Here is a 12,734-nt window from a genome sequence, read left to right as displayed (position 1 = left end):
AAATTGAAATCTTTTGGTTAATTTTGTTGCTTTATATAATATCTGAGGGCACACCTAATATATTTAAAGATTTTGAGCATCCTAATAGTGTAAGACGCCTAACATTTCTCATATCCCATTGCTTTTTGTATAGACTTCAGATATTGTCTTTGTTTTGTAATTCTAGCTCTAATGCAGAATCATCCAACCCCAAGTCCTGCCAAAATGGCAATCTAACTTTTGAAGCCCAGATGACAAAACCTAATTTGCTCAATTTTAAATTTTTTTGCTGTATTCTATACCTGAACCTTGCAGATTAAAGAGAGCTGTCTTTCATGCCAAACTTCAGGTAGTATCTGTAACAACCACTTGTGGTTTCTAAACTATTTAACAAAAACAAATGCATTGTTATTTCATACATGGAAAGTCAGAAGAGTTGAGCAAAATCATGGTAGAAAAATAGATTTTCAAAATGATTTAATAAATTGAGAATCATGAGGCATTCCAGAGAATTAGGGTTATGCCAACTTGTTACTTTATATATTGTGAAGGGATATGTGGTTTATTTTTCGTTCTTGCATAGTTATTGGAGTGGATGTTCGTGGTTACGAAGAAATTAAAAGCTGGAGAGGTTGCAGAAATACCTTGATGACGAGCACAAACATCCCAAAATTTATTTGTGTCAAAGGGGAAAAAACTAGTGTATATCTGTAAAGAGTTGAGTAATTGGTAAGCCACACATTAAACAATAAAATCAAAATACTGCAGATGCAAAATAAAATCAGAAAATACTGGAGAACCTTAGCAGGTCTGACAGAATCTATGTGGAGAGAAACAGAGTTGGAATGATGAACCCCATAAGAGAATTATATCTAAATAATGAAAGTGCTACCAGTTTTTGAGTTTGGGTCAAAATGAAAAGAAATTAAGGTAAAAATGTTGTGGAGGAGTTGGTGTTGGACCGGGGGTGGACAAAGTTAAAAATCACACAACACCAGGTTATAGTCCAATAGGTTTACTTGGAAGCACTAGCTTTCGGAGTGTTGCTCCTTCATCAGGTAGTTGTGGAGCATAAGATCATAAGATACAGAGTTTATTTTAAAACATTACAATGTTGTGCAACTGAAATGATATATTAGTGCATTGTCTGAGCTGAGATGACATCTTTTGTTATAAAACCTTCAGTTATCTCAAGAAGTGCCTCAAAAAAAGTTCTGGGATTTACATATTAATGAACCGAAACCTGCAACCCATTCTAAAAGATGAAAGACTTAACAATCCAGGTTTGTTCAATATATCATTTCAGTTCCATGATACTGTAACCTTTTGCTATAAATTCTGTGTCTTATGATCTCATAGTCCACAACCACCTGATGAAGGAGCAGGGCTCCAAAAGCTAATGCTTCCAAATAAACTGTTGGACTATAACCTGGTGTTGTGTGATTTTTAACTTTGAATGTAAAAAGTCACTTGCAGCAGTAGCTCCCAGACAGTGCATGACTGTAGGATGTGGTATACAGCAAGAGATGATTGGGGCCTTGTGAGAAAGGTGTAGCATAATCATGGATAAATTTAAACCACAGAGACTGGATGAATCATATTGGTAAGAGTTGTCTGGATGAGGAGTTCATGGAATATTTTTAGGAACACTTTCCTGGAGCAGCGCAGTCTCGAGCCAGTTAGCAATCAGGCCAAACCAGATCTGGTCATATGCAGTGAGCCAAGTCTAATTAATGACCTCATCGTGAAGGTACCCCTAAGTATCAATGATTATAACATGATAGAGTTTTACATTCAGTTTGAGGGAGAGATGAATGGATCTAAGACCAAGATTTTAAATTTAAATAAGGGTAATTATGGGGGCATGGGTTTCACATTTCCTGACATTAATGAGTCTAGCACCAAGTGAAGAGAGCTTTCAGCTGTCGTCAAGCGAAGAAAGTAGGCAGTGACGTTAAAAAATTCTCCCAGACAACAAATCAGCAAATAAAAGACTGATTGCCCTCTTCTTTTCCCAGATATTGGATAACAAAATAAAGATTGCAACATATATTCTAAGCTGAAATGCCATATACTGTTGTTTAAAAAATACATTTATTATGTTATGCTTGGGAATTTCTATTATAATGGAAAATAGTTGCCAGTGCAGAAATATTAAAAATTGTTTCCCAATGCCAGAGAGGTTTCTTAGCAATAGTGATGACTAATATGTTGTTAAAAGCTCAGTTGCATCTCATTAACAAGGTGTAATGCTTCATGGGTTTTTAGCATGTTACAAACTGTTTTAGTAAAACCATTCCAGTAAAACTTCTTGTCAAACTGTTTTGTGTAATAAGAGAGGTTCTCATCCCTTTAGGGACTTCTAATTTGTCATCTGCAGAGACATCAACTACATACCCTGCGGAGGAGCAAGGAATCACTGCAATGGCAACTTCTGGAATTCTACATTTAACTGATTGTGTATAGATTGCAGACTTTTCTATCACTTTCATGGTTGCAATAGCATGAATGCTGACTATTTGCCATCATTAAAACTGCAAGATCTGGCCTTTGTGTTTTCAGTACATCAGTCTGTTAGACATATAATACATGGTGTAGTTTTACTTGCTGCTTTATCTTTATGCTCCCTGCCTTTTTGCTGCTATGTTACCCAGATGATTAAATTCAACAGTCATTGCAGTGCATTGGTCAAATATTTTACTTGTACTTTTGTTTATCCTTTTTCCTCAGCTTGATATTTATGAAGACTAGTGTGGAAAGCCAGGATTTCTTTGATTTGCTTTGGATTGCAGGAATTACAGATTTTGTGCTGAAATACATTACAATTGGTTTCAAGTGCTTGATCCTTATTCTGCCTAGAATAATATTAGCTTTCAAGTCAAGGGTAAGTTGGTCGAATGTTCCTGAATTTGTTTCAATGCTACTGATTAATGTTTTAACAGTAGCACTTCCATTAATTCTATAAAGATTGAACACACTTATAGTACAATTGTACATCATCTTCCAAACAGTGATCCAAAGAGACATCAGTATTATATTGACTAAGTATTATATTGACTAAGCAGAAGAGCTTGCCACTATTTTCCAATATTATGTTAGTGACAGCAGTTAGAACTATTTCATTGGCTGTAAACATCAGTGAGATGTTTGTTTGATGTTTATAAACGCAAGTATTGCTGAATAAAGAGGCATGCTGACTCAGAGAAGGCTCCCTCAATAAATTTCTGGAAGTAAGCATAGTCTTGTGAGGAAAGCTTGGTCATCTTGCCGAAATATCTAAGATTCTGAGGGGACTCAAGCTAGGGATACAGTAAGAATAAGTGTCTTTCATTTAAATTGAAAACTCGGGGAACCTTTTTTCTCTCAGAGAATCATTAGCCTGTGGAATTCTCACCAAAGAGCAATGGAGGCAAGGTCATTGAATGTTTTTAATGCTGAGTTAAACAGATTTATGAGTCAAACAGTTGTTGGGGGATTTGAGAGTGTGGTACTGGAAAAGCACAGCAGGTCAGGCAGCATCCCAGGAGCAGGAGAATCGACATTTCGGGCATAAGCCCTTCATCAGGAATCTGTCAGGGGGAGACAGGAACTTTGATTGTGGTCTCAATTCTGATTAGCCAAGAGCTTATCAAATGGCACAGCAGGCTTGAGAAACCGAATGGAAGTCTGTTGCTGCTCTTCGTATATTAACTTCAGAAGAAATCCAATATAAATTATCCAAATGATAATTTGCAGGTCATGTATGAAGAGAGGCTAAAGAAACAATAGTTTTGTTACTTGGAATGTAGGAGCTTGAATGTGATTTAACTAAAGTTTTTGTCACAGACACAATTAGATTAGATTACTTACAGTGTGGAAACAGGCCCTTCGGCCCAACAAGTCCACACCGACACACCGAAGCGCATACCACCCATACCCCTACATTTACCCCTTCACCTAACACAATGGGCAATTTAGCATGGCCAATTCACCTGGCCTGCACACCTTTGGACTGTGGGAGGAAACCCATGCAGACACGGGGAGAATGTGCAAACTCCACACAATCAGTCACTTGAGGTAGGAATTGAACCCGGGTCTCTGGCGCTGTGCGGCAGCAGTCCTAACCACTGTGCCACCCACAATGCATGGATTTGTTTTCTTACCACCTGTAATCAGTGTCTTTTTATGGAAAGAGGTGTGTGTTTAGTTGTTCTTGCGTTGTGTCTTCCAATTAAATAATTTAGAAGGCAAGCTTTCAAGAGATTTAAAGTAATGCAGGTTTTTAATTTTGATACATCTGCCCTGAATTAATGCAATGTCATATCTCCATCTCAAGCGTGTGCACACAATCAAAGCGGTGCTAAAGATTGGGCATTGGTTAATTTGGTCTCTGATGTACAATCTCCAGTCTCCTATGTTGTGGGCCTGTGGTTTTTTGAATGGTCTTGATGAGTTAAAGTTGAACTGTAAGTCTTGGAAGAGTTCACAATAGATTATGAGGTCAGTTACCTAGTCTCTGGGAGGTTGGTTCTCAAATGAACATGAATAGGTTAAGGGAGTCCTTTTCCAGTTGGAATCTCCCACTTTCAGGGCATTGATGTTAACTACCTTGGTTGCTTGATGCTTTTCAATTAGATCATGATCTAGCTCTCTGAGCAATTAATGACTAACTGCTAACAGCTCTTTGCTGATTTTTAAAAATAGTCAAAATTATGGCAAGCATCCCACCTGGCTTTCCACAAGTTCAAGTCCTTGACCAAGTCAGATGTTGTGGTCATGTTGATTCCAAGACCTGTGTAGTATGTGTAGACATTCATTCATGGGGTTTGAAGCACCCTTTCTCTTAATTTTAGAATGACCTACCTTTTGATTGGTTTCCTGGAAGGGCATGGACTATCATCAGTCTGTGTGTTCATTTGTTCCCTCTGAGCCAAAGAAGTGGTTCTCATCTACAATGCAAGTCAAGTCACCTTGGGAGGATACTTTTGCTAGCTGTTTGTGTCTAGATTTTGTAATCTAAAATTATTTGGAATGGAATGTCTTTACTGAACAATAACGATTGCAGAATTTTACTTCGTAATTATTTTGATATTTTGTTTTTCCTCTTGCAGTTATTTGTGAGAATATTTATGACTGTGTATTGAAGGTGTAGAATTAGATTTGGGAAGCAGCAAGCCAAACTCTGAGTGCAGAGTAGCTATAGATCTAGACTGTACTTGGAATGCTTTGAGCAGTTTGGGCCCCACGTCTAAGGAACGATGTCTTGGCCTTGGGCGGAGGCCTGAGAAGGTTCACAAGAATAATCCTGTGAATGAAGGACTTGTCGTATGAGGAGTGTTTGAGGATTCTGTACTTAATGGAGTTTAGAAAGATGCGGGGGGGTGATCTCATTGAAACTTAGAGAATATTCAGATGCCTCGATAGACTTGGAGAAGGTGTTTTCACTCACAGGGGAGGCTAAGACTTGAGGGTGCAGTCTCTGAATGAAGGGGCGATCTTTAGACCTGAGATAAGGATGAATTTCTTCAGCTAGAGGTAGCCAATCTGTGGAACTCTTTGCTTCAGAAGTCTGTGTAAGCCAAGTTATTGAGTCTTTAAGACAGCGATTAATAGGTTCTTGATCAGTAAGGGGATCAAGAGTTATGAGGAAAAGGCAGGAGGTTAGGGGTTGAGAAACATATTAATCATGATCAATTGGTGGTACATTCTCAATGGGCCAAATGACCTAAATCTGTTCTATATCTTATGGTAATTTACACCCATTTTACATCTCTCTTTGCCTTTTACCACCATTGCCTTTGTCTTTTGCACTGGCCTCTGCACCAACTGTTTCTTTTGCCCTTTCCTCTGCCTCTGTCAAAAGAATTAAAACAAAATTCTAATCCTTTTCAGTTGTGAAGACGAGTCATGAGAACATAACATAAGAAGTAGAAGCAGGAATAGGCAACAGGGCTCAAAATATTAACTCTGTTTCTTTCTTTACCATTACAACCAGACCTGCTGAGTTTCTCTGGCATTCTTGCTGTTAGTGCAGATCCTGGAAATCTGAAACAACTTTGCTTTTATTAATCAAGGAGCAGTAACCTTGCACATGCGAGAGACATCAAAGCTCGGTTTTGGAAAGTTCAATGAAATTTTATGCTGAAATTGAGCAGTACAAAGCAATTTAGCAAGAAAGGTGTGTTTGTCATAAATTGGAAGTAGACCAGGATTAGCTGATCTGCAGCTTTTGCAATTTCACCCCATCTTCCACACCAAATTTTTGATAATTTGAATTATCCTAATTATCAAAATATACTATACATTTAATTTCTTAACATACAACAGTCATATAGACAATTTTATGAAAACTTTCTTTTGTGCAGTACAATGATGATGGCTAACTGTGGGATGTTCATTTTTTTTATTCACACATGCAAGACAAATCTCAGTTGGATTTGCAACAAACCGTACACAGTATATGCGATCGCAGTAAATGAATACAGCAGCTTTTCATTACAAAGATAAATCTGCTATTTTACATGTGAAAAGGAATGAGTTCTGGATGGATTCCATGGTTTTCTTAACCTTTTCTGTATTAAACAGATTAAAGTACAAGGAGAAAGCATCAGATAGATGAACAATTTAACCACTGCTGAAGATAAATGGTGCTCCTTTCACAGTTCATGCACTTGTCGAATTGTCTGAATGACTGTTTAAATTGCAATAAATTTCTCCCAGATGTCACCCTTAAATTTAGGTCACTTGACATTCCACCCCTGCCACCAACTCCTATTTTCCTAGCATTTAGTGAAACCTCATTAGAAGGACAGTATGAGGTTTCTGCATTTCAGTCCATAAAGTATGATGTCATTCTTTGGATTGAAAGACCTTTCATGTCTAATTAACATAAATTGCTGTTGGGTCATAACTTTGTTCTTCCTGCTTTTGTATGCTCTGATTTTGGTTATCTTCAAAGATTTTGTTCCATGACTACACAAGTTAATGCTATTTTAAATAGTGAGGGGGGAAGAATCAAAAATGTGTGGGATGAAGGATGATTACGAAAGATATATAGATACACTGAACCTAATAAATGATATACTGAAAATAGGTGAAATAGGCAGCTATTGGATCAGCTAGGACTACACAAATTGGTTATGTTAAATAGTGAGATATTCTAGAGGAGGTTACTTTGCAGTTTGTTCTGATTTTGCTTTTGCACATATTTATACTTGGATATTTTTTGATTCATTGCTAATTAGAAACATTAGCTTCCATATCATTTTTATTGTGATCAGTCCTTAGGACCTAAGAACAGTATTGCCGGTGAAAGAGGCTTGTACTGAATAAGCAAAGCAAATAGGAATATCTTCTTACCTTCATGGACTAAAACTCATCTAGTGCCCGTATTCTAAATTGCACCAAGTTTCATTCACTCAGCAGTCCTTCAATGACTCAATTTTAAGATGATCATCCTTGTTTTTAAATCATTCTATGTCTTGCCCTTCCCTATTTCTGATACCTCTTCTCGTTCAGCAACCCTCCAAGTCTTTATGCTCCACCAGTCTGGCATCACGATGTTCGTCAATTTTAATAAATTTTACATTGGTGACAGCTACTGAAAGCATATGTCTGGAATTAGACCCCTTAAACCTCTCTTTCATCCTTGGTGATGCTCTTTAAACTTGCAGCTTTGGTCATCCACTTTAACATTTCCAACTAGAATCTTGTGAAGACTCTTGAAATTCTTTGTTACATTAAAGCTGCCATATAAACACAGTTTGGTTTTACTGAGCAATGCTATAAACTTGTGATGGCAAAGAGTTAGAGATGTTGAAGATCACAGAGGATGAGGCGCAAAGATGAAGACTGCTGATATGGGGATATTCTAACTAACAGGAATTTAAGAGTGATCAATACTAGGAATAGGACTTCCAATTGGATGGTATAAGAAAATATTAAAATAATTTAAGAAAGTGTTGGATGCTATCATGCGGGAATGTAATTTTCTTTCTGTAGATGGATTAGCTGCATATTTGTCCACCCCTGTATCAATCTCCACTGCACATTTATTTCTGTCAGTGCCAAGGTGAAACTTGAAAATCTTACCCTTTTGCCATCTAACTAACAGGTCTAAGTGTAAGATCTGAATTCAATTTCATTTATTATCTTCTTCTCTCTGTGAAATAATGCAGAAGTTCCTCTTAATTCTACAACAATGTTTTTTTTTGTAATTTTAGCATGGAAACAGATTCAAAATAGCAGTAAACTAAGAGAAACTCTGTGTCTGATTTGTATCAGTCTTGCTTGTTTGTTTACACATGTTTTAATACTAATTAAAGCTGTAATATTTAGCACTGTGCCATTACACGAAGAACTTCTCTCAACCTTTGGCAGTTTGAAGTCATGTACTAGGTCTTTCAGTCAGAACAATTTAATAACAGCTTGCATTTATGTAGCACCTTTAAGGCATTGAAACCACTCCAAAGTACTCCCCAGGAATGACATCAAATAAATGTTTGCAACTAACCACATATGGAAATATTGGGATAGGAAATTGGTGAAAGAAGCAAGTATGGTTACAAAGAATGTAGAGAGGATATTCCAGAACTTAGGCCTGAGCAGTTACAAGTTCTCTTGTAGATATGAGAAATAATCTCCTTCAATTTCTTTTCTAGCACTTTCTTTCACAGTATGTTTAATCTTAATAATTGTGTTTTAAGTAGAACAAATGAAATTTTTTTATTTCAACAGAAAATGTTCCAAAATATATGAAAAAGGTACTTTTTTATTTACAGGGCTATTTCAAGAAAAGATACCAGAATGGCCTCACTGTTGAGATTTTTACCAAAATATTTCACCCTCAGTATTTGATGTTTTAGAACTAAATCTGAGCGAAACAATTCATTTCAAGGTTGCCTTCTAAGTTACTGCACATGTGAATAAATGTTGGTCACGTAAGGTGGGGAGGAAAGTGAAGGGTTTTTGCTGGAAACAGAAGATTAAAGAATTGTTTTTCAAAAGCATTACTATAAACACTTATTTCTTTTAGTATTAATTTCAGGGAGGGACTGGTTCATTACTAAAAACATTGACATGTAATTACTTTGTAATAGAGAAAATGCAGCAGCCATTTTGAGTGTGACAGTGTTCTAAAGACAAAAATGCAATTATGACTACATTTTGTGTTTAGCGATATTGGTTGAAGGATTGGGAAATCAAGTGATTCCCCTGTTTTGTTCATTTAGTATCTTTGTCTCTTTTACACCTACTTGAGAGGGCATTTGGGTTTTGACTTAATATTTTAATTAGAAAATGACACCACTGACAATGCAGATCTCCCTTATTTTTGTGATGGATTTCAGAAAGTGAAAGCAGCAGAGCCAGTTTAAAGAGTCAAAAAGGAAATCGTAGAAACATACAGCACAGAACAAAGTCATTTGGCCTGTCATATCTCTGCTAGCTGAGAAGGAGCTGATAAGTTCAATCCCAGTTTCCACTTCTTGATCTGTAGTCTTGCAGGTTATGGCATTTCAGGTGCGTGTTGAAATACTTTCTAAATGTAGTGGAAGTCTCTGCCTCTAAGATCCTTTTTGAAGCAGTGAGTTCTCGACCCCTGCCACTGATCAAAACCTTTTGTCATAACTCCTTCTAGCAATTACTTTAAAACTGTACTGCCCAACTTGCCTGTTCTTGGTCTACTGCCAAGTGAAATAGGATATTTCTATCTGCTCTTTCAAAACTTCTCAATGCAATATATTTCAATTAAATCTTCCCTTGAACTCCTATGTTTCAATGTATAAAAGGGCATATATCAGATTATTTCATTATCACTTTCATTGTAAGTTTTTTATTACTTTCTTATCTGAAATAATTTATCAGAAATTTTGCAAGTCTGATTTTGTCTATATCATCTAATTTTATTGACAGGAATGTTTTCTGTATAATTCTATTACAGAAATTGCTTGAAATAAACTTTAAAATAGAAGAAAGAAAGTCAGCTACAATGGAACACCCACAGTACACAGAGATTTTGCAGTACAGCCTTCATTTATTTCACATCTTGTATTATTTTTATTTTGTTTTCTGTAAAATCATTCTCATGCCTAGGATATGTGTAAGGCAAAAACTTAGAATGTCACAATTTCCATCATCCACATCTGATGGATTACAGGTTTCTTTGTACTTTAACATACTATAAAACATGTTTCTAGTACTGGCTATGCTATGCTGTATAATATTTGGCTCTGCATCACTCATTTTACTCACTTTACCTTACTGCCTTCCTTTATTGGCAAGCAGATTCAAAACTATAAGTTTAAAATGTACATATATATATATATATAAAAATAATAATTACCCATGAATTTAAATCCTAATCGCAAACAATTTTGCATATTTTGATAAAAGTTGAAGCTGCATTGTTCTGAATTATTGCTGAGGAAATAAAAGTCTGGAGCAAAGTAAACCAGACTTAGGATTTATTATCACCCACTTTTTGTTAACATTTAGTCAAAATCTATTCCAATGCATGGCATTTAAGGAATTTTGCACTGAACATTAGGTCACAGAAAAATTGTATTCATTTCATTTGAAAGCCTCATAACCTTCTAAGATTGGTTTTGAAGACAATTGTGGTATGGAATGAAAACCTACAACATAAACAATCCAGTTCCATTGTTATAGATGCCATCCACTCTCATACTTCAAAATCAAAACTGTGGACTCAGTTGCAAAACTTCATCCCCAGTAAGTTGATCACTCTTGCTCCAAAATTGCTGCTGACACACAAACAGTTTTGCAACTGACTCCACAGTTTTGATTTTGTCCAAGACAATATTCTTTTAATATCTCTCAGTCGATGTAACATTTAAGTAGTATTTAGATATTCACTTGTTTTCCCATAGTCTCAAGGCAACAGGCCAAGAGCTGGAAAATGAGATCAGTCAGTCAGGTGAGTGGTATGGACATATGGACCAAATGGACACATCCTGTGCTATAAATGTCCAAGAACCTAAGAATGAGAAACAAAACTGAGGTGGTGGAAAGCTCAGGAAGTTTGGCAGCCCTTGTAGGTAGCAAAGCAGAGTTAATGTCTTACGTTCACCACTATTCATCAGAATGCAGAAGCAACTTTACAACAATTATAAGAAACTCCAGTGAGTGCACACATATTAAGGCATTTGGATCATTTCACTTTAACTAAATGTACCACATTATATGAATCAGGAGAATCCAGCACTGTTGCTATGTTGTTGTCATTATAGTCTTACCAGCCCATAGGAGCTGCCTTCTTATTAGAGAGAAGCAAATGGCCATGACTTAATCTGAGGGCCACCAGACCTCAGGCAAGGGAAGACGTTGAGAAGGAGAGTCCTTCAAAGTAACCTCAAACTGGTGATGGGAATTGAACCCACACTGTTGGTATCACATTGCTCTGCAAACCAATGATCCAGCCAACTGAGCTAAACAAATTCCCTGAAGCTATATATTACAGAACCTTTTCTACTGGAAGTAAAGGCATAAACTCAGATTTTGGTGCAAAACAAATCCATTAACTAGATCAACTGCACAGAAGTTGTATGCCTGGAGAGTGAATATTATTATCTGAAACTTTTTTTCAAAAATGGATTGTTAATAACAGTTCAACTTAAGCATTTGTTTATTATTTTCACGTGTATACACTTGTTTTAACTGTAGGTGGTGATTACATCATTGAGGGACCTTTGCTTGGAAGAGCTAGAGTCATTGGAGATTGAACCATTAATCAGGATAACCCTGGTTTTAATTGTATGGTCTAGGTTAATTTTAGCTCCCTTAAGCCACTGGACTCCAACACTGCTCCAACTCAATTTGTCTTCACGATGTAATCACTCTGTACTTTAAGCAAAAAATAGTTTATGTTTAATTTTAACAAGTCATTTACGAGAAAACTAGGTAAGTGCATGAAGGAGAAAGCAATTTAACAATATGATATGCTCATTAAATACAATGAACAAGACTCATGTGGCTCATTAAAACTTGCAATGATCATTTGGGCCGAATGGTCTAATTTTCTGTTCAAAATTCTATGTAATAGAGTACTGTTCAGCAAAAACATTGTTTTATTTCAAATTTCTTTGTCCAGCCTCCTCTTTGATTTAGCCTTCCACTCCAAGGACAGTTAATTATATTGGAATATGGATCCAGGGGTGCTGGCAAGTATCCCATTCTTTGCCCAAGTGGCCGTTCTTTATGTTTGAGGTTGGACGGTGATTGCCAGCAAGCTCGACTGTCAGACCCATCACAGCCAAAGCAGATCCTGTCTGCACCTGTCATCCACACACACTATCCAGCAGGGGTCACTGGATAGTAATCAGGAGTGGGGAATCCAGGCCAGCTTTTTATCCCTCTCTCTCCAAGCTCAGGGATGCGGAGACTAATTGTAGCAACAACCTTATTTTTAAACAAAACTACTGTGGTTGTTTTTCCTAGCATTTGTCAATTCTGAATTAAGCATCTCATCTGGAAATAGAATGAGTCATTTGAGTCATGTCAACAAAACCTAGTGTTATGTAACTAGCTAGGTTTTTTGCTTCAGTCCTGCTTTCTGTAAGGTTTAGGCTACTTGTGAGAAGGAGAAATACTTCTAATACTCTGTTCTTTGAGCTGAAAGTCTCACATCACAAATTCTTTGCCAGAGTAATGGGCCTGTAGATGAGTGGAGATCTTAGGACTAAAACGATTGCTGTTATATATTTGTCCTAAGCTGTCAGCTGCACAAACTGTACTGGCTGCCTGCTGCAGAATTGACA

The 12,734-nt window shown here is 36.7% G+C and overlaps 1 protein-coding gene across 4 annotated transcripts in view; it reads left to right on the top strand.

The window, feature by feature from the left end:
• rnft2 (ring finger protein, transmembrane 2) overlaps positions 1 to 12,734 on the top strand; it is a 62,215-nt gene that overhangs the window by 34,846 nt on the left and 14,635 nt on the right. For 3 of the 4 annotated variants that reach the window (XM_072587315.1, XM_072587316.1, XM_072587314.1), the window contains one exon: positions 2,710 to 2,863. In XM_072587315.1, the coding sequence (XP_072443416.1) occupies positions 2,710 to 2,863 (154 nt within the window). Of the gene's footprint in view, positions 1 to 2,709; positions 2,864 to 9,898; positions 10,179 to 12,734 lie in introns of those variants that run through there. The other variant, XM_072587318.1, reaches the window with a different exon arrangement.

Source organism: Chiloscyllium punctatum, chromosome 17 (assembly GCF_047496795.1).
Source record: "Chiloscyllium punctatum isolate Juve2018m chromosome 17, sChiPun1.3, whole genome shotgun sequence".
NCBI lineage: Eukaryota > Metazoa > Chordata > Chondrichthyes > Orectolobiformes > Hemiscylliidae > Chiloscyllium > Chiloscyllium punctatum.
Note: the sequence above shows the minus strand (reverse complement) of the source record. Positions and strands in the feature narration are given on the sequence as shown.